The sequence below is a fragment of the Phasianus colchicus genome, chromosome 1 (genome assembly GCF_987193195.1).
Source record: "Phasianus colchicus chromosome 1, bPhaCol1.hap1.1, whole genome shotgun sequence".
NCBI lineage: Eukaryota > Metazoa > Chordata > Aves > Galliformes > Phasianidae > Phasianus > Phasianus colchicus.
The window spans coordinates 71289013-71312634 of NC_143436.1; the positions used below are offsets into that span (position 1 = coordinate 71289013).

Below are 23622 nucleotides of genomic sequence, written 5' to 3' on the forward strand. Positions count from 1 at the left end.
TTTTGGCAACGTAAAAGACATTTTGTAAGTGAGGATCGGGGCTTGTATGTTAGTCATATTAGCTACAGTGTAAGGCAACGGCAAAGGGATTTTTCTAACCTTGACTTAATAGCACATAAGGAGCCACAGGCTAAAGGGATTTTACCTTAAAAACCTAGTAAATCAACTTTGAGAAGAGTTACATTCCACACAGCCCTGCTGTCACTGATCCTGACAGGGAATCTGTAATTTTGCTTAAAAGACACACAGAGAAAAAGCATCTTCAAAACTTGGCACGGAGAACTGCAAGATTGTTACTGCAAAGTGCCAAGAAAAGAAAACATTCAAAGGCACTTACCTGGGATCCAAGAATCTGTAACACATATAGTACAGAATTAGATACGGCAGATCTGCCTTGGCAAAGACCTGGCAGATATTAAGAGCTTAATTGCTGCTTCACTTGTATACACACAGCTTAGAAATTGGTGAAGTGGAAAGGAGAAGCAAATGGAAAATTCCTTACACTATGAGGTCTCCGAAGCAGTTCATTTAAAAGGCTGTTTAAAATGAAATCTCAGATACTGGGGAAGTTTACCATCAGCATCTACTGATAAAGGATTATGAAATCTATTACTTCAAACTGTTGTCACTATTCAAGCTGAATTCAAAGCCTTTCTCATTGAGCCTTAAAAATGAACCTCCAACTGATATCAATCCTAACAGTTTTTCTCTGCTTTTCATTTATTACAGTAACTTCACATCAAATACTTTTGTTGATTGTCTTCAGCTGCAGTAAGTATTAAAAAAAATAAAGCATGAGCAGGAATGACTTAAAACACAGAGGACAACCATCGAAACATGTAATGTGTGTCATCACTTGTTTCTTGCTGACATGAATCATCACTATAGTATGCAATATGAGCATGCTGCATGAGCTCATTATGTCAGAAAACAACCAACCCTACTGCTGGTATCCAAACAGCCTATAGAAGACTACTGTGCTCAAAGCTGTGCAGGAATTATGAATATAACTAATATTCTGAGATATCACAGGATAACAGTTCACCTCCCTGGTCTCTCTGCCAGCATTCTTCAGTCAAAACTGGCAGTTGTCAGATAAATGCAGAGTAATTGTTTAGCTTGCAAAAGAGAAGGCTCCAGGGAGTATTGTGGCCTGCCAATACTTGAAGGGAGCATATAAAGATGAGGGGGAATAGCTGTTTACATGGGTTGATAGTGACAGGACAAGGGGGAATAGGGGGAATAGTTCTAAACTGAGACAGGTGAGGTTTAGGTTAGATATTAGGAGGAATTTTTTTTTCACATAGAGGGTGGTGACACACTGGAACAGGTTGCCCAAGGAGGTTGTGGATGCCCCATCCCTGGAGGCATTCAAGGCCAGGCTGGATGTGGCTCTGGGCAGCCTGGTCTGGTGGTTGGCGACCCTGCATGTAGCAGGGGGGTTGAAACTAGATGATCATTGTGGTCCTTTTCAACCCAGGCCATTCTGTGATTCAAGTAAATGTCTACAGCAAAACTACAGTGAGCTTGCTTTATCATATACCCAAGTTACATAGACCCAATTCTACAAATACCCAACGTTCAGGCTTCTGCATAACCAACAGAGAAGTCACCACTACAGACAGCAACCATTAGTGACAGCTTGACACCACTTAGTCACAAGGCACGTGCCTGCAGGGCAGCTCTGATTCTACTTCTGGGATCCAAGCAAGCCGAAATGTCTCCCATTCCCCACTTCTTCAATATACCTCTGGGGATATAAAAGAGAGCACACAACTGGGTGGATGACAGGGATGTCTAAGGTCAGTGTGAGATCAAAAAAACAACTGGTCTCCAGCTTCTTCCCTTTTTAATGGTATTACTTCTGTATTTTGATACCACCTTTCAAGAAAGGAATGGCAAACCTGAAAAGTCAAATCAAAAGCTGTTTACATATAATTCAAAGATCTGGGTAGTCCAGTTTATCATTAAACAGGACAGGTGCAAAACAGTGTTTTATAAACCTCCACTGACTATGAGCTACATATAATGTATGCTCTCCATGTCAGCTGTTATGGCAAGCAGTTCACTTAAGCAATTCACTAATGCTGATTCTGCAATAGCTACCACTTACGATAGTGCTCACAAATCAAAATTATCTATGAGGTTTTTAATGAGGCTTAAATAAAGCTCTGATAGCAAATGCAAGGGTTATTTCACTTTCCTCTCTCCGGGGGAGGTTCAAACAGTTTGAACTTATTAATAAGTTAAACAGAGATTGATTTGAGTCCATAAATGAATTTTAAGCAATCAGAATTCCTCTAAGGTTCACCTTCTGTGTTGGGAAAGAATAAGAGGTTAAATGACCCATCCTTTTGTTAGGCTAAACAAAGCCACAGCATTGCTTGATATGAAGGACGAATGCATTTGTAATCATTCAAATGATTTAGGATTAAAGTTTCCTCCAAGTCTTAAACACGTAAATATGCTATCCTGAATTCTTTGCTGAAGAGTAAGGGACTAACAACCTGACAGGAAAAGGTCAATATTCTATCATCCTTTCCTTAGTGGTTGTCACAATAGAACTTGGAGGTATATGGGAAAGAGAAGATAACCCTTTATATTTCCCATCTGCCCAACAACAACAACAACAACAACAAGCAGCAACCAAAGACACGCCTTTGGAAAGTCTCTTTTAGGATCCCTTTTTCAAGGAAATTGACAACTATAGCTACGCAACCATATTTTCACTCAAAGAACACATCCAATTTAAAATAAATAGACAACTCACACCATATACATACATCTGTGATGCAACAGTATTTATTATTTACATAAATAAGGAAATTAACCCCACTTCCTTCCTGTCACAATTACATTCTTTGAACCACCCTAAGTCATATCCTTCATTTGCAGTAAAACTATCATTTCTCTTGCTTCTGTTTCCCTCAACTAAGATGAAAACTGCCATGACATGCTGAGAAGTTTCTCTTATCAGTAACTGGAAAGTGCCTCTGCAGCAACATTAAGCTACCTGATTACGTGTTTTCAAGAAATACAGGAATGCAAGTTGTCTTAAGTACACCTGAAAATAAAGTAGTTTCTCCACTTCTTGTCAGTCATATTCCAGCTCCAACAGTCTGCATGTATTTTGCTAGCAGTAGGTACACACAGTACAGTACAGTACATAGTAGGTGTTTTTTCCAGATACTCTAGTTTATCGTAGGAAGCCTTTTTCTAGAAAAACTTCAGTGATGATCTTTCTCCTCTTTTTTCCTACCTTCCCATAGATTTCAACTCTCAATTCATTAATTATTATCAATGAAAAGGAAAATGATAGTGTACCCTCCCTTTCCCATAAATGCAGGCAGACCAATACAAAAGCTTCCCAAAAGACATACAAACTCCAAGCCCACGATAGTGAAGCTCATTTAAAACTTCACAATGTTAACCCTATGGATCAGCTTTGCTCAGTTTCTCATGGTAGGCAAATCTGGAAGTTCCTCATCATTGGTCTGTAGTTCCTCAGATGCGTTAGGTTCTCCAGAACACCAAATACCATGTTAACTCAAATTTCCCAAGTTAAAGTACGTATCATTACTCACTCACCTTTTTCCCATCTGTACTATCACCAACATAGGATAGTTTTCGACGGACATAGAAGAGCATATCATCTTGTCGGGGGGCCCATTTCTCCATAAAATATGTGGAAAACATCCAAGTCCAGAATACGATACGGTCATCTTTGAAACACCCTAAGAGAGACACAAAAGAAAGGGGAAATAAGAGTCATTGAACATCATATTTGGTTGAGCCTAATGTGACACTGCATGGCGTAGTCAAGCCCAACTGCAGGAGAAAAAAAGAAAAACTTGTACAGCCCCAAGTAGTATCTTCTCCACTGCACAACACAGCCACTACTTGGCACAAATTCAGAGCCCATCTTTGGCTATGGTCAACCAAAATCATCCTCTTCAAATCCGTCTGCTCCCCTACATGAGGAACACAAATCAAGGCCAACAAGCATGTCTTGCCTATGCCTGTACTACCGAGAAGTACAGGACCAGTAAAGAGAGCCAGAATTTCTCAGAAGCACTAAAGGAATAGTTCCAAATACACATATTGTCAATATACACTCAGGATAATAACATGAATCCATCAGCAGATTTATTGTATGCTCTCAAGGAGCGCTGCTAATCCCTCAGAAGCTAGCAGCTGTCCTTCCTTAAATCAATACACAGCAACAAGAACATACCTATGCAGGAGTTACTGTAACTTCTTTTTTAATCAGGAACAAGAATCACTTCTACACCAACAAAACAAGGTGCTTTCAAGTCATGAACCCCAGTTAAGGAGGGGAAGGGGAACATTGGGAAAGAAAGATAGCACTAAGTCTTATTCAAGGAGAGGGAAAAATTACAGTATCAAGAACATGGCAGTTGGTCTCTCACCAGGAAAATGAGGTACAGCAAAGGTGACCTCACCTTTCGTGAAACTGTTCAACATAGTTCATTATAATAAAAACAGCTAAAGTGCAGTATGACAGAGTTGCAACAATGTCTGCACATTAAGGACCAACATTCACACAGAGAGAAATCTCAGGTCTACATCTGGTGACATGGAGCTGAAATTCTCCAGCACTGCTTAGCCCAGTCAGAGACTCCCTGAGGAGACTTGCTAAGTGCAGCTGTTAGCCACTCACTGGCTGCTTTGAAATCTGTGAGAATGGCACTGAAATCCTACATGGCTAAGAAACAGAAAAACCTGAAATTGGCTACATACAAGACCTGTGCACACGTGTACACATGTGGCTGACAGCACAGCCTCCAGAGCAACTATCCCTTACAGCAACTCATTTCCCCAAAAGCTATGCAATGGCTGCCAGATTTGTACATGTGATGCTCCCCAGCCCAGCAACTATTTCCATTGGTGCATTCCACTCCTAGAGGTACACTGAGCATATTAAATGCTGCTGCAGAGAGATGAGCCTTGCATAAGTGACATTTATTTACAGTGATACGTGAATTAAGCTTTAAAAGATTTTTCAGTCAATTGCAAAAGAAAGCTGACATACCACAACAATGAACATGATTTTTCTTAGGCACTGGTGGCTAACTTCAGGGCTTTATGAAACAAATCAATCAACCTTCTCATCCACGAGCATAACTCAGCACATTTTCTTACTTCATTATGAGTGCAGTATTTGTAAGCCAAATCTTTCCTCCAATCTTTAATAACTTTGGTGGGCAGGACATTAGACTTTCAAATTTTTTAGCAAACAAATGAGTGACTGAAGAAATTTATTTATTTATTTATTTTACATCTTTTCAACTACATCCAAAAGCAATATTGAAAACAAAATGAAATTTCACTGATGAAACGTACACAGACTATATTAATCAACAGCATGAAGGATAATATTCAAAAATATGTATATAGTTGATTATATCTAAGTATTAATGAAAATAGTTGATTATATCTAAGTATTAATGAAAAGGCTATGAAAGAACAGCAAAAGACCAAGAGAGAAAGTTTCCAGTTGAGGCTACTTTCAGGCCAAGCTGCAGTTGCTTTATCTGCATAGCTGTGCTGAAGTCATTGTGATTACTAAAGCCAGCATAGAGCATGATGTGCACTTGTGAAATAAAGTCTACACTGTATTTTAGTTTCTCCAGTAGAGAAGGTGCATCTAGCACTGGAGAGTTCAACTCCAGGATTCTGTGCTCCTTCTCCATCTGAAGTCTTCCCCTAGGCACAAGTAAACAGGACTGCATGGCAAACAGCTGCATTTGGGATCCTACCAATCCACAGGAGTCTCGGGTGTGTTTGAGACTCTCACAGCTAGGCTGAGAAAAGACAGAATTACCATCATTTAGTATATTCCTAAATAAATGCTAAGACGACAGAAGAGCTATTCAGGCTTAATGATGTACTGCTGACACAAGGACCAGCAGCCCTGAAATACCCACCCATGTATCTGTAGGTTGGAAGTAAGGAGTATATTTCAGATATTCAGCCTACTCCAAAGCATTCAGGCCATGAGCCTCAGGAACAGCCTCTTCAGTAGTAATAGGGAAGGCAAAAATCCCTACAGCTGTAAAGATGGAGCTAACCTTGTTTAAGAAGATTGATGTGATACCAGTGACACCAGAGGACACTGTGACCCAGTCCTGCCTCTATATTTAGCGAAGAGTAGGAAACAGGGCATGCATCAGCATGATTCATTAATGGTCTCAAAAAAACTTACTAAATCTCATGGGTTTTGAGTACCCAAATTCAGAACCTTAATTAAAGGGGAGGGATGTGAGGCAGGAGGAGAGAATAGAGGAAAAAAAAATTGCCCCGAATTCATATAGAGTTTTAGGAAAAAAATGGAGATAAAAAAAGTCTACGAAATTTAAACAAACAACTGAAGACAACCTATGCCTGGAAGTACAATACTTCAGTTTTGGCTTACACATAGGCAAACAAAATAAGCCTAAACAAGACACCGATAAATTTACAATGAAAAGTTTTCCTACCAGTGAGAAATTTTACTTTCCCCTTAGACGAGAAGAATCATGTTATTTAAATTCAATATTATAAATGAGGGTTAAATAATTTTTAGATTCTGATAGTACTTGCACAATTCTGAGAAGTGGTTGCATGAGTTGCTGGTAGCATCATTAATAGCAGGACATTAATATATGCAAGAGAATGGCAGAACAGAGAAAGATATCAAGACTTTATGTGCTCTCCTACCCTTGCTGGAGAAGGAAGAACAAATTAATTCAGTGTATTTTATTAGTCTAAACAGAAAACAAGAGGACAGAAGCGCTGTGGCAGTGAAGTTATTTCTGCACTGCAGCATAATGCAGGGGAAAATCCCAACAGCAATGTTGGACAGCCTTCAGTTCAAAATCCGATCTGCAAAAGATTGGAGAAAGCTGTCCTCCAGACTTCAGAAACATTTTCAGACATTACTGTATCATTAAAAGTGGCCTGAAGATGTTCCAGCGATTCTGACTGCAGTGGCTGGAGGACTTTTCTTGAAGACGAGAAGAGTCAAACCACAGCAGTACAGCTGCTTTTATTTAATTTTAGTAGAAGCAGGAAGCATGGGGAGCAGCACATGAAGAATTAGCCTTTACAATCTTCTATTAAATGGCATTAACTTTGAAAAGGAAGTAAGAAAATTTGTAATTGCAATCCTAACTTCCTAAAGCTCAGAGGGGAAAAAAAAAAAAAAAAATCAATTCCAATTTCAAGCCATGAACTGACAGATCAAATAAATCCATTCAGTCTTGCCTTCAACAATTAGATCTTCAAAGCAAGCCACATCCTTACAAGTGTGACGTTAATTTTCATTGTATCACTTGAAGCCTTCCATCTCTGCTAAGGAGAAACTTTGAAACTGTTTTTTAAATTGTTTTAGGTAATGGCATTGAGGTGGCCAAGCAAAGAAAACTCTTCTTTTCAATAAAGAGAACAGGAAAGAGGCCTTAATTTTTCACAGTTTCACAGGACCTTCACAGCTATCTGTCAAGGAGCCTCAGCTGTGTGCAAGATGGCAGGGCTCAGAGGAGTTTTGACCCCATCAAGTGCCAGCCACTAAAGAAGTAGACAGACTCAACTCTCAGTTGGTTTGCTGACCTTAACCCTCCACTACAGTATTCAATACTACTTCTATCCGCTCAGCAAAGGCTGAAATAAAAAGGAGAGAGCATTTTGAATAGTCCAGACAATCCCGAGTTGGCAACAGCTTTCTATCACATTGGTCTGTCACTGGTTTGTTCAGATGTACACATACACATGTGTAGGACTGTCAAGCTGATGGGTGGAAGCTATGACTCCAGCTCGTTGAAGAGTTCAAAATGCTAAGGCTTATTTTTGCTGGAGAATTTGAGCCTTCTGCAACACCAGAATCAGACAGCATTTGAAAAGGAACCAACTTCCATTTCTAGTTGAGAGCAAGTAGCTTCTCAAAACACTCCTCCCCCAACAAATTCTGCTTCTAAATGAATAAAATGGAATTAAGAGTTGAAACTATAAATCTTAATACACAAGAAGTTGATTATATAATTATGAGACCTTTGAAATGAATAAATCCTAATTACAACCATTTACTGTAATGATTCATTTACATGGATTTTTTCCTCACTAGAAACAAGATTTATGCCAGCTGCTATGAAATAAATCATTTTTACCTATTAAGATTTTTATATTGAACATTCATTCCAGGGAACTGACTCCAGACTGACATAATAAGCTGGGGACCTCAATTTTTTTTTTTCCTAAATTAATGCTTTCCAAAAAGTCAGTGGATAAAGAGATGCTCCAGTATATTATTTTGCTTCAAAGGAATAGAAGACAGTTTCACATTTAGTGAATAATCATCTTTTTTGCTCAGCATGTACCACTCTGAGCTTAGAGAAGCAATAATTTCAAGGCAGACAGGGTTTACTGTACTTTACTCCAGACTGCCATGAGCAGTGAAACAACTGTGAAACATCATGAAACTCATTTCATCTAATTTTGTCACAGTCATTGCAGCCCTGGAATGAGTTCTGAGCAATTCACACTAATTTTGTTTTGAGTTTGGTGAAGTATTCTGTCAGGACAAAATGAGAAGTGCTTTGCATACATTAAAAAGCTACCTTTGGATATCAGAATAAACTACAACTGCATAAAATCAGAACGGATGTCCCTTGTCTTGTGTTAATTGCCAGCACCTCAGATCATCACTAAATCAGAAGTTCAGTTTTCTACTCATGCAGCCATGAAAAACCAACATCTAAACCACTGAGTCTGACCTCATACAGACTTCAACGGGCATTCAAAAGCTTGCTAGTACCCAACTTCTCAATCAGGCAACATAGAGGGAACACACTACAAACTGAGGTCCCCAGAGCAAAGCCTTGCAGCATATTCCTCTCAGAAGTAGTTGTGCTGTGAAATGAGCACTTCCATGAACACCAGCTGCAGTGACAGCACTGCAAGAAGCACGCTTCTGCAAGCACAGAAGTCCTAAATCTGTCAGAAAAGACAACATACTTTCAATGTTAAGTTTCTCTGGCACAACTCCAGCTAGAAAAGGAAGGCAGCACAGTAACAGCAGAGACAGGGACAAGACAGACAGCATAGCTTATCCTCCCTTCTCTGCCATAGACAGCATGCCACTTTTCTTACTTCAAAATAGAGATAACTGTTCCCCTACCCTACCACATGTTGCACAAACACATCCATTAAGGTAATACGGAGAGTATAAGCAGAACATTCTTTTTTTTCCTTTCATCTCTAATTAACATTTACACCACATGCTCCTCTACTAACATAGAGTGAATAAAGAGAAGATCAAGACTAGTCTGAAGCTGAATGAAGACAATCTAGATCAGATAGAAGTGTCGCTGCTTTTCCCTTTCTTTTCAAGTACTTTTAAAGAACATACTACCACACTTTCAAATACACATCTACTTAAGCCTCTTACAGCAATACTTATTTTGTATTTGGTTTACAGTATATCTATATGGGAGCTGACAAAACTTAAGCTTTGAGCATTGGGTCATCAATGTTAGAAAGCCAAGAAAGAAAATTAGGCCAATTGATTTTGCAGCTGCTGTACCCTATTTGCCAAGAGATTGTACTACAACTCTCTTTTCTCACCTTCACAAAGCACAAATAAACTGCAGATACCCACTATGAGCCTCAGGATCAATACATAGTTTCAGTGCACAACTTAAATTCAAAGCCTGTTGCCACAGCACGTAGTTGACTGAAAGGCTAGAAGTAGACAAGAAGCCACTTGGATGAAATACAAATGTGTTTCTCTCCCTCTTTACACAAAGGACCACATCACATTTTACTGCTGACACGTGAAGGCACGTGAAAAATGAAATAACAAGACCAAAATGCTCATGACTGGGAGAAATTGAGCTTATTTTCAATTGATTCAACTTCAATTCTCTGAAGCAAAGAAATGACTCAGAGCTGACTAGACAAATTACACTGAATAAAAACGATGCAATTATATTCTAAAAACCAAACACAGTTTACCTCTCTCAGTGAAAGCTTCCTTCCCACACCAGAGATTTAACTTTGAAACATTCTGTGAAGTCAAACCATGACTGTATGGCCATAACCATGAAATATCTGACAACTGAATCACATACCTATCTTGTCCCCCACTTGCAAATTGATGGAATTATCACCCTGGAAAAAAAAAAGAATAAAATGCCAAAAATATAAAACCTTTTTATTCCCACTATGAAAATACAACCTTAAAACATATTTGACATTCCATAGCAATGGTCTTCCACTGCTCCTGTGTTTCTCTTGACAGCCTAGACCCTGCAAATACTTCTATTCATATAATTAGATACAGAGTCCATCCAAAGAGTCCGTACAATCAAAGCACTGCCTGCCAGTATCCAGGGACATTTGCTGCAGATGGTTTTTAGGAGTTATAGATTCCCTGCCCCATAACCATACCATTACCTAGCCACTGGTGCTTTCATGGGGTGGGATAGATTTGTGTCATAAATGTTAAAATAAAAGACTATGGTTACAACATAGCACAGTTTCCAAACACCTAAACAGATAGAAACTTCAGATATCTCATCTTTATAATCATGGTTCAGTACTTTCTTCAGCACAGCACACATGTCAACTATGACTGGCCACCTACTTCCCCAGAAAATAAGAAATACAATGTTTTTTAATGCAGCATCATTTTGTTTATCATAATGAAGCTCTTCATTTCTGCCTAGTGCAACAATTAATTCATGCAAATTAAACTTTCCGAATATCTGTGTTTTTGGAGTACACATTCTTTTCAACTCTGAATCATCCATGAATAACTATGCTCCCACATAATAAACCTTATCAAAATATCTAACAGAATTGAGAGAGGTAACCTGACTTCTGACTCTCATCTATCATTTAAAAAAGTTCCTTTTCCCATTTTCACCGATTTCACATAATACATACAGCTAGTCTTGATGAGGGAATACTAGAAAAAGGGAGAATGCTCATTTCAAAAACTAACTTTTACAATGTCTTCTGCCAAATCAGCAAAGAGCTACCTAGAGTACGAACGTTCTCAGAGGAAGTCAAAACTCCCCCTGCAGCTCACAGGACATTAGCTGGTAATCACAGGAATGGATCAGCAATAGCAGCCAACAGTAAATTGACAATTTTATTTCAGAGCACCACCAAAATATTCTTCAGACTGCTTTGTGACAGATAACCATTTGCATATTGACACTAACAGGTACAAACCAAGCACATATTAGGCTACTCAAAGACAACAAAACAGACTTAACAATTGGAGACAAAACTCTTTTTGTATAAAATACTTCTAACCTTAAAACCTAATTCCAATTTCCAAGCAATTGCAAGCACATGAGGTATAAACACCATGGAAAACCAAAGAACTTGGGTTTCTAAGCGTCACATTTTCATGTGGTATTATAACTGTGTATAATAGTAATAATATCTTATTTTCTTCTACTCTACTAATTGGCTAACTACTAATTCCCATTCTTCATTTCCCTGAGGAAGAAACAACAAAGAGAACAAAATCAGAGTATCAAAACACCTAAGAAATAGTAGCTAAATGGAAAGCATCTTTTAATATCTGAATACATCCATTCATGGAAGGTAGTACTTCACCCCTCCCTCAAAGGCTTGAGTTTCTCCATTAAAAATGATTTTAGAGACTTTTTCCCATAAATTAAATGAACGATTGTTCGCTTTTTTTTTTTTTTAATGCAAAGAAAAGTAGCTTGGATAAGAAGTACTAAATCATGAGAAATGCTAAAGATCTACTGAATAGAAACAAAGCCTATCACAGATGATGCCAGGTTTTGTAAGCTACCATCATCATCTGAATTGGTCTAAACTCAAGTACCATTCTAGTAGCTACATACTTATATCTGTCACATAAGAATATGAGATATAGCAGGCACAAAAAATAATCTTTTCAACGTATTATATATACTCCCTCTGGTACAAAACAGGAATTTCAAATGGACTGCGATTTGTACAAGTACACACTAAGCTCAGGAGTGGTAACTGAACAGTAAATACCTACATCACAAGGTTAAACTAAGCATTTAGGAAGTCTTGACTATTTGATAAGATGCAGTGCAAAAAAAATCTATAAAAAACTTTCAGCAAACGTGCAATTCTTTAGAAAACACTCACTTACAGCAGCAGTAAAAACAAAGATGTAGAATAGTTATCTTCTGCCACGGTGTTTATGAATCTTTAATATTCATATACTTCAAGAAGGAAAAAAGGGTTAGATTTAAAGCAAACAGCTAGCTGAACGTAGCAATTATACACTCTCCAGTGCTAATAAAAGCCCACACTGATTCAGTTTCAGGTGCTAACACTCAATCTTATTTTCCATTAAAACTAGCCAGACATAAAGAAGGAAGCAGAAGCACCTCAAAACAATAGACAGAAAACAGGGCTAACATCACAGCAAGGGCAGCATTGCTCACCAATGTTTTGCTTTTGGTCACATGCAACTCTGGCTATCTCAGGAAAAGAGGATAAGGGGTACTTTTCTCCCGTGGTCTGCATTGCTAATAAAAGTTACAAACATACAGGTGGAATTTTTTGTTCTTTTTTTTTCCTCCTTTTCAAGGCTCTGAAATTCCCTAATGGTTTCTGAATTCTCCTCTAGTGTAACACATGCAGCAAAAGCTATTCTGAGTGCAAAACTAAGACAAAACAGAGATGCACGCCATCCCTACTTCAGTCTCATTCTACAAATGTTAAGATATCATTTCAAGGCCTTACTCAGCCTTTTGTCACTTACCTATAGGTCAGTAGCCATGCCAGGTTAAGGCTTACATAACATGGGGATGATTGCATGTTCTGTCCCTAGCTGCTGGAGCATACTAATTACTGTTTCCCATTTACAGTGCAACACTGATACCAGAAGGACATGCCAACTCTCCAGCCTGTAAAATTCCTTCCACTCAGGCTGTAAAAAAAAATAAAAATATAATCTTCCTGGATTTTCTTTTCCCCTCCTCCCTTTTTAGCTTTCTGACTATGACACTGGGCCAGAAACAAGCTTTCTTTACAGGTTTAGTCTACATAAGTGCCCCAACATCTAACCCCTACTGAGATTTGTGTGAACACTACTTGAATTTTACCCAGGCACACAAACTCTGAAAAGACAAAGCAGAGCATGAGGGAAACAGAAACTAGTGATGTCATCAGCAATTAGGGAATTGACACAGGAAAGCCTTGAACACAAGTTTGCTTGCCAGGCAGCAAAAACACAGATTAAAGAGTGCACAGCAACATCTATTTAGGTAAGCCAGACTACAGCAAGTGTAACATAAGGGAGAAAAGTTGGATGGAGCACAACAGAAACAATAAAAAGGGCAGTATGATTCATTTTATGTTTTCTAACTTCATTTTGTTGGCTTCATCAACACAAAGTCCAGATTCATGACATCACTCCAAAGTGAAAACTAAATCCATTTATATTCCATCCATTTAACATCCAGTTTCCTCACCAGATATCAAATGATGGGTGCTCCCACATATTTTGGAAAAATATGGAATCTATAATCAGGCTTTTAGCTCTATTTTGATACAGATACTCCTGGCTATGTGGAACAAATGCACTCCTTGAGTCAATTATTTTCAGCCAAAATTTGAAAAAAAATCATAACATGAGAAATAATTAAAGGAGGGGGGAAGTTGGTATTAAAAGCCATGAACATGTAACAATTACTCTATAGTCTTTTGACAGATATATATACAATGAGCAGACAAAAAAAAAAAAGTTCTTCTCTTTTTTAGTAACAAGGAACCTAACCTTTCCAGCTTCCAGTGAAAGAAGAACCTCAGTACATTACAATACAAATAAGCAGATGTAACAAAATGAGTGTTTTGGGTACAGAGGGCTACTGGAAGAAAGACAATGAGAAGGACAGAGTAGACCCAGCTCCCCATTCGCTAAAATGGGAAGTGGAAAGAATAACCACTTAGACACAAGATTTGTGCTTCACAGATCAAACATCTCAATTCATAACTGCCATCCCATCCAGTTCCTTTTTGTAGGAAATGTGACATCTTGATACCTTTGACATATGCTCTTTCCTGCAGGAAAAGAAACAACCACACAACAACCACCACCACAACTGAGCTTTCTTCACAGTGTATCAGTTGTCAAGCTGTCAAGATTCCTAACATTCACATCACTACTGCATCACTACTGTTGCCCTTTTTAAGGTCTGAAAGCATTTGTCAGAAATCTTCTGTCAAATTAAAATACGGAAAAGAAAATAGCAGAAATGATTATGAAAGAGGATTCTCAGTTGGAGAATGAAAGTCAGTCACGAACAAAACATAAAATTCTCTCTCCAAGTATTAGCACGGACAATTATAATACCTGGAATAAAGACAAATTATTTGTATACTTGATGTGTCAGAATGATAAATTGCAAAGTAGAAGACACTTCCATGTATCAGATAATAGCACAGCTAGATCAGTTGACTGAAACATGTAAAAACGAAAATTTGGGGAAAAAAAACAAAATACTACAGTCTTTCTTTAACACAGCACCTACTGAAAATAGCCTACGGCAGTATTTGGATCACAGATTTTCTTCTGAGATGGTGCCAGTATTGAGCAGGTAACCTGAAGACAGAAAGGAACATATGCAAGAAGCTCTTCTCACCACAGATGTACACAAACATGACCCCAAATATAGACAACTGCTGTTAGAAAAAATTCAGAAGCTTTTGTCTGTAGCTGATAGTTCCTTCTTCCACCATAAAGTACAGCCTTGGGAGCAGGGACAGCAAAACAGGTGTTGAATTTGCACCTCAACTGTTGTAGGTTCAGAGTATTAATGCATTGCTGATTATTTTTTGTTGTTGTTAGTTTGCCAGGCTACGAGCTCCTTATGAACAGACCAAGAGACTGTGCCTCGACCTCTGCTATGTAGGCACTCACCCCCAGCAGGTAGCAGGGTGGACACAGCTGGGGATGGCAACTTCCCAAAATCTGCTCAGCATGAGCCTGCTGATTATCTACTAGACGTCTTTTCACATTAGTTCTTAGTACCTGCCTTCTAAAAAGCCCAAAGTAGTACTAACATAGATAAGTACTACATACAGAATAAAGCTTTATTCTAGAGTTAATAGCAAATTAAAAGCACTGTAAGTGTGACTCGATATTATCCCAGCAGCCAAACCTGAGACAGATACCTTAATGCTCATCCAGAAAACAGATGGAGATAAGAAATCCAAAAAGGGATGCATCTGTCTGCAGCCAAACAAGTACTAATTTCAAGGAAATCCCTGTCTAGACTCCATGCTATAAATCTGTGTTACTACAAATTCACAAAGCCAACCCACATCACCAGTGTCCATTAACCAAGTCTGTGGTTTGATACCAAACTACTGAATCAACTAGAACACTGAAAGGATCTGCCTTCTGCTGGACAAGAACTCCCATCATACCTGTGTCAAAGACTCCTTACAATAATTTTCCTTACAAAAAGATACAGTGAGGCAAAAAAAAAAAAAAAAAGACCTGAACAATTAAAATCATGGAAAAGCTGAAAACAAACAAAGAAGTATTACCAAGAGTACTCCTACTTCCCCTCCGGCCAGTAATAACAATTCAGCTTTTAAGGCTCAAACACAGCAGATCTGTGCAGACATGTCAAGGTGCAAGTACAGAAGACGATACAGAACTTAGAGATCCTCCTCAAGAAGCACAAGTACTTTGCACATCCTTGGGCTTAGGGTTACTGAGAAATTACAACATATTCAACACCGGCAAAACTAACATTATTTCACGTATCTAAAAAACAAACTCCAAAATCTATTTTTTTCTGAACACCCTAAGTTTCCAGTGTAAAAGGAGAACTCATCCACAAATAGTAGATTTGGGGTTGACTTTTGATGTGGAGGTATCATCTTTCACCAGATCAGCGTCATTCTTTGTTACACAAGTTGTCCCTCACAACACAGGCATTCACAGAATCACAGAATGGCCAGGGTTGAAGGGACCTCAAGGATTATGAATCGCCAACCCCCCTGCCACATGCAGAGCCACCAACCTCCCCATTTAATACTAGACCAGGCTGCCCAGGGCCCCATCCAATCTGGCCTTGAACACCTCCAGGGATGGGGCATCCACAACCTCTCTGGGCAGCTGTTCCAGCACCTCACTACTCTCTCTGTAAAGAATTTCCCCCTGACATCCAACCTAAATCTTCCCTCCCTCAACTTAAAACCATTTCCCCTTGTCCTGCCATTATCTACCCTTTCAAAGAGTTGATTCCCCTTCTAACTGGAGGGACAAGCCACTCACCAGGTTGCCCTGGCATTGATGCCTCCAGGGATGAGCCAGTTCTAATCTAACACAGAGATGCTAATAGATGCAATCACAGTATTTCTGTAATCCATTTTGCGTCCTTCTCTCCACCTCCTAATTAGATACTGGACAACAGGAAAAGCAATGACAATGCTTTAATCTGGGCCCCATTTCTCACTGCAACATACTTTTGCCCGTCTCTGTACCACATCAGCAGCCAGCAGACATTTAGCTTGCTTAATTATTTCTGATGCATTTACAGTATCAGAAGAAACACTTGGAGCAAACAACAGAAAGAACAGTGGTAGATTTGTTCCATTTGTTTTGTCTGAAACTGTTTCAACATGGTTCTGGCACCTAGTCCTACCTACACAATGTATAACTAGCCATTGCCCTCATTTCCAGAGAAGATTTTTCTAGAGTTTGTCCTAATTGTTCCTTTAGTTTATTATTATGAAAAATCCCACACAAATTTCATACTTCAGGTACTGCCTTGAAGGTTACTCTATTTTCAAATGTTTCTGTTGAAGAAGTTGATTTTGCTATCCTACTACTGTATTTAATGCCTACAATTTCTTTACCTACCTTTTCCTGTCAGCTCCCACTGTTTAAACCTGTAACAAACTGCTTCCTTTCCATGAACCTCAACAGAAAAATACCAAACTACATCTTCCAGACTTATCATACCACCATGCACTCTCCTTAACACATAAATAGTGGTACAAGAAAATAGCAACCATTATTGTAAGTCTCCCCTACCGTACTGAAAGACTTAATTGAGCTCCAATATGAGTACTGGACTCAAAGACTTCTGGAAGGGGAAAGAAAAAAGGCAAAGGAAATCCTCAGACACAGAAAAATCCCACAGCATTCAGTTTGGGAAAAGAAAGGTCTCAGCAGGCGTTCAACAACCAAATAATGCAGTACTTCAGGATAGCTCTTACTTACCTGGCAAAGGCTGAAAGGAAGACAGAAGCAATAAGAGGTTCCAGCTTTAGTGAACTTACACAGGGCAAAGCAAAGAGAGGGGCTTAATTACCCAGGAACCAAACGGTCTTTTAGCAACATTTAATTTAGTATAAGTAGCAATATGGAGAGGGCACACCTAAATCATGAGAGAAGCCTCCAGCCAAAAGGAAATAAAACTTCGGGGTAAAGAATGAGATCACAACAGCTATAGCACCTGACCATTTCAGAGGAGTTCATTCATACACTTAGCATCTAAGCGAAGTGTTCCCAAATGGCCCTGTTTTATATGGAATGCATGAAATCTGATATTTGCTCACTTACAGTATTTGCTTGCTAACATTACTCAAAATGCACCTTTTGCAGGAAAAAAAAAAATGTTTGGCAAAAAAAAAAGTCAATGATTAAAATGAACTTCATAAACATGTTAACAGAGAAACTGAATGCAGTCCATTGCCCTTCAAGACAATCACTACTTCTTTGTAAAATGTGACAAGTTACAGTGTTGACTCTCACTCAGATTCATGAACAATGATTAAGATTTCAGATTTGCACAAGAAAATACATTAACAACTTTAGATGAGAGTGAAATGTAGCTCTCACAAGCAAAACTTCAAGTACAACTACAGCATGAAGCCACACAACTTTGTAATGTGGAAATTCAGTCCAACTGTAGGACTATCTCTCATTAGTAAGACATAACACAAAGGGGAAAGATAGTCCAAAGCAAGAGGCAAGAAAATGAAAACAATAAACGTTGAGCTGTACTCAGAATTTATAAAAGACAACTAGCAATAACTTAAACAATTCCATCCACCTGAGGACCATCCACAGAGCTGAAGAGCAATCTACCAGCGCATTTCTCAGTTGCACTGTTACTCTTCGGGCCATATGCAACTGACTGCTTCTGGATTCAGACCATTCCTTTTGGCTATTTTCTGTTTTATTGAATTTCACCCAAGAGAAAAACAATTCGCAGAAGCTATCTTGAGTATACATTACAGATGCACCTAAAGCAAACACAAAAGGAGAATAATACACCACAAGAAAATTTCTTCACAGACTTCACTGCCATTTCTAGGTCAAATTACTACAGGGAGGACTGTAGAACAGGAGAACAACTCCCACAAAGAGCAGTTACAGAAAAAAGAAAAAGAAAAAAAAAAGAAGAAAGAAAACACTACCAAAAAAGCATACTTCTTTGTTACTTCATTTCAAGAAAGTAATGATAATAACAGAAGAAAATAACTGTTACCCACACAAAAGCATTAAAGAAATCTTAGAGTTTGGATCCCAGGCACTGTAGTTCCCTCCTTTATTTTCCTTGCAATGGTTTATACATTATTCAGGAGGGGGGGGTCTCTCTCTTATCCACATTTCTTATTTCTCAGTTTTCTGTTTCCATTTGCATATTCTCCATATTCTTAACTGCAGAATACTGCTGCATATGGCTGAGAATACAAACACAACCTCCTCTAAAAAAGCCCCAAACACCTGTAAATGGTATTTCTGAAGCTCATACCCTTTTCTAACAGTCTTCTCTGTTCTATTACTGCATCCACTGCAGAAAACATTTAGTTAATGTGGAATCAAAGGTCACAGAACTTCAAAGTATAAACTATGCTGCAGCACTTACAGAATTCCCTTTGAAAGTGTGGAATTCAAACTGAACTGTAAGATATTTGAGAAATACTGAGACACAGCAATCTTAGAAGTTAAATTTGGAAAGAAATAATGTCATTATTAATCATTAAAGGAAGGCACCTGTTACAGAGATCTGCTGCTTACTTTAAATATGTAATCACAGCAGATATTAACACCATTGGTAGGATACAGTTATCTGCTAGTAAAATTCAATGCACAGAAGTAACAAATGCCTTTTTATCCAATAGTAATCATATGCATCATGTAATAGTTCAGTCTCCAATGTACAGCTAAGATTCATCTGATCTACTCCAACTGGCAACAATCAGATGCCCTGAAATCACTGGAAGTAACCTGAACCTTCTTCAGAAGCTGCATACAAACCTCACTCACTCTAGGGTACAAGTTTCCATCAAGTCTAGCAGGGATTGAAGCATTGCTTCCACAGCCTGTTCTCATTTAATTTACTCATTAGGATAACATCAGAGGATTCAACTACTTCATCTTTTCACAGAAGAAACTAATGGAGAATGATTTCTGTGTCTCAACTGACACAGCTGCAGAAAATTTGTGTAGATGTAGCTCTCTTCCTTGAGCAGAAGCAATCTTAACTCCACTGGATGCAATCACTTCAATCCCAGCAGAAGAGGGGACAAGTGGCTATGCGTGTCCTACTGCTGCTTACAGTATCTGCCAACAACAGACCCAAACCTCCAAAGACTCCCACTTTGGGGGCATCATTTGATGACTTTACAAAGCATGCTGGCAGAAGACAACAGCAGGACAAACAAATTCTATGTTGTATATACACAGCAGCATTCTTGTTCTCTGCCAACTCAATCATGCCAGCCATCTGAACATTGCCAGTCCTGTAAGTTTATGGCATCTAACATCTCTATTTTCGTAATCAATAAACATTACAGTCAAAGCACTAACAGACCATTGTTGTTCATGTGATAAGACCAGGAAATTAGTTTTCAGCAGAACTCTAGCAGAACCTACCTAGAGTTTGCATGTACATATATTCTCTCATATCTTCTCCCTACTGCATGCTTCTAGCTAGCATCACACTGGCGAGAAAGAAGCAAAGAGGAATTGCTACAACAGCAATTTGTAGGGAAACAGATTTCCTACACTGATCATGCGCTGGTAGCAAATAAGTGAGTGTTTAGCAGTTTCACACTGGAAGCTGTAATTCTCGCTTCCATTCCCAACCACAAGCCTATTTGCTTCCAGAAGCTGATAATCAACACTTCTATCCATCTTGTGGTCAAGAATTAAAAACAAAAACAAACAAACAAAAAAAACCAACACAGCAACATGTTTGACATACATATAAGACGACCAGTTTAGAGAAGGAAGAGATTTTGCATTTCTGAAAAGCAGTTGTTATTGGCTAAAAGACAGAAAGGGGAAGAAAAGAAATAAGAGGAATTTTAGTAACGTCAGTGGCATACTAGCTTCAGTCAGAAAGAACTGAAAACATTAACTGCCTTAAAGACAGCACCCTACAATAAGACAAACAGCAACTATTACAAAGATACTATCAGATTTAATTAATTGAGGTTTAACCTACCATTAACATATGAGCTGCTGAAAACATCCTTTTCCATTGCTAACCAGCATCAACCTGATTTCTCCTTCAAGGATGACACTTATGACACTTCTCTTCAGCTACAAACTCCTACAGGTCTAGAAGGCCTGCACAAGTGTACAAATGTGGGGTCTGGAGAATAGGGTACTGGACTACACATTTAAGAGACTTACTAATTTTCCCTCTGACACTGGTGCGCATATATGGTTAGATGTTTTTGCACTGTTTCTCCTGCCCCCTCCGCCTCCCCGGGTCCCTTTTCCACCATCACATTTCCCTCCAAACATACATAGCCAGTCTCTCCAGACTAACAATGGTTAAAAAATTGGTTTATAAAACCAAGAGCAACTGCAACATTTACCTGTTGAGAAATCACCACCTCTATCTCATGACAGTTGCAAGGTCTCAAGTAGGTGCATGTGAGTTGAGAAAGAAAGGTCTTATCTAGAGAACTCCCCAGCACAAGATGCAATGTCATTTTCTGCTTTTTCCTATGACTGGCCAATGGCTACATGACAAACATTTCATTTCATGCTCGATCTTTCTGCCTAACAAACCACTCAGAATCAGTGAGGATCATCTGTGCTGTGTGATCCATGCCTTCCCTGGTGCACTCCACTGTTGGAATACTATTCCACTCCTCTGGCATAATGCGCAGAGCTCAGCTGCCACCCATCCTTTGTCCATAAGAAATAAGAAAAGTTTTTAATCATAGGAGAGTTTTCCCTCTGAGGAAATGCCTTGTTATTACATGAGAACCACAAGCACAAGGAGTGACATCAACTTGCCCAAAATTACAAGAAATCTATAGAAACACAGACACTGAATACAGATCTCTGAAGTTCTGCATTAATTGTTGGTATATTCTTTCTCTGGGCATACCTTTTGAGTTAGATTTCAACTGGGTTCTAGTTTAGAGAATGACTCACTCCTCCACCTCCTTACATAGTGTTGGAAATATCTGGTAAAAACAATGGTAATAGAAAATCTCATGTTGCTTTAGGATTCAAAGCCTCAAGCAAGTATCAAATAGATGACAATCTTCTATTCCCCAGCAATGCCTGAAAAACATTTCCAACAGTAAAATATTGCTTATTGAAGACTCTGCTCCTGCCCAACCTACCACGCAGGGCAGGCTGCCCTTCAAAAGGGAGCGTAGTTTACAGAAATGTATACGAATCTGCTAAGAGTGCACTGTCTACATTTCCTGTACCACTACAAACCCAAATCACAAGGCCTTTGAGCAAAACAGAGTGAGCCTCCAGAAGGAAGGCCTAGCAAGTCCAAACCTTTCCATCTCTTTATATTGGAGATACCTAGAAATCTCATTTTATTATGCAAAACAACAAAATTTTAAAGTTTACTTTGGATCTCAAATTCTACCTGTCGTCTTCTATTTTAGGCTTAGAACCTAAGCCTAAATTTTTTCCAGCAGCTTCTTGGAGCAGCCGCAAACAGCCAAACATGGAACAAGTAGTAAAAGCATCATCTTTCCACATTCATCCTATGATTGTCACAGTCAATGTGTTGAATACTTATATAATCAGTATTATAGCTTTTGAACAGAAGTAAAAACATTACAATTGTTATTCTAATCCTAGAACATTTGAGAAACTCCCCAAGCACATCACGCATGTCTTTACCTCGATTATAATTTTAACTGAAAGGAAAAAACTGCCTATGAAACACAATCTAGCACGAATATTTGGCAAATCAGGCCAAAAGCAACAGAACAAAGTAATCTATGCCATTAGTATCAAATGACCAAAGAGAATGAAATGAGTTCCCCTTTATTCACATAAAACATGGCCCACTAACAATTCACATGATGCTTTGACTATAGAGAATTTAGTCACGCTTGTTATGAAAAACACAGGTCATCCATTCACATCATTGCATAGGGAGAACTAACCTTCTCATTAAAACTAAGCAAAAAATAATAATAATTAAGCATTCCTACAAAACGCATAAAGTTGGACTATGCTTACTTAGGAAGCTAGCTGGGTTTACAGAGGTTTATCTCCAGACATACTGTGATAAGCTTGCTCCTTTGTTTTGGAAAATACGTGTTCAGGCAATAGTCAAGCAGGAGTGACGCTTAGGAAGTATTAAACTCATCTCCTTAAGACTGATTACTTAAATCACACTGACCACCCTGCATTCTATGGAGCAATGAGATTTATGGTAACTTAAAACTCCCAAGGTCCTTTAAGGTGGTAAGAAAACACACTCTTTATTGAAAATATAACACTGCTAGGCACTCAACAATTCCTGTATTTAGTCTCTGAACAGGCAGACAAGGAGAGGAGTAAGTTTCTGGTGAAACCTTCCATGTACCTTAACAGAATATACCATAAATGAATTTCAAACCATTTCCCTCACCATGAGGATGTTTCAGCATCTACAGGAAACTGGAACTCTTGACAGTGCAGAGACAGCTCTAGCTTCACCATTGTTTTAATCCATCTCCAGGTGACCACATGGAGCCCTGGAAGACAGGCCCAAGAAGCCCTGACACGCTTTTCCTTTCATTTTCTTGAAAGTTAGATATACAGAGATGAGAGCTAAAACTGTCTATCTTATTTCCAAACAGAGATAATTGGCAAAACAACCTCTTCCACATTCATTACTTCCTAATAGAGGTAATTGAAAATACCACCTCCTCCACATCCATGTGATCAAGAGAAGTACCACTCAGCACACAAAAGGCTGAGCGCAGCCCATCTTCCAGACAACTCAATACACCGTAGGCACAATTGTCTGTGAAAGCATTAGCTTAATGCAAACCTCCCGAAATTCAGAATCCAGGCATGGGGGAAGCCTCTGGCAATTACTGATATATGGCCTCTCTCCTCTATATGGTAGCTAACAAAAAGCTAGGCCTTGATTGAGCTGTAAAGATTTTCATCGCCCACACATCAACATCAATGCCAGGGGCAGTCTCAGTCAGTCCGACCGAACACATTACGGTTAAAGGGGAAAGACTCAAGCCCAGTGATGTAATCTCCCATGAAGGGCACCAGACAGTACAACAGACAAGGTGGCTTCAAACCTATCTGTCATGGTTCATCCTGGTTTGGCCTAGTTCTGTGACAGGGGACGA

The 23622-nt window shown here is 38.8% G+C and overlaps 1 protein-coding gene across 2 annotated transcripts in view; it reads right to left on the minus strand.

Moving 5' to 3' along the window:
* The window catches only part of KIAA0930 (KIAA0930 ortholog), a 70092-nt gene that overhangs the window by 37090 nt on the left and 9380 nt on the right, over nt 1-23622 (minus strand). For both annotated transcript variants that reach the window (XM_031597240.2, XM_031597239.2), the window contains exon 2: nt 3589-3734. In XM_031597240.2, the coding sequence (XP_031453100.1) occupies nt 3589-3734 (146 nt within the window). The remainder of the gene's footprint in view (nt 1-3588; nt 3735-23622) is intronic.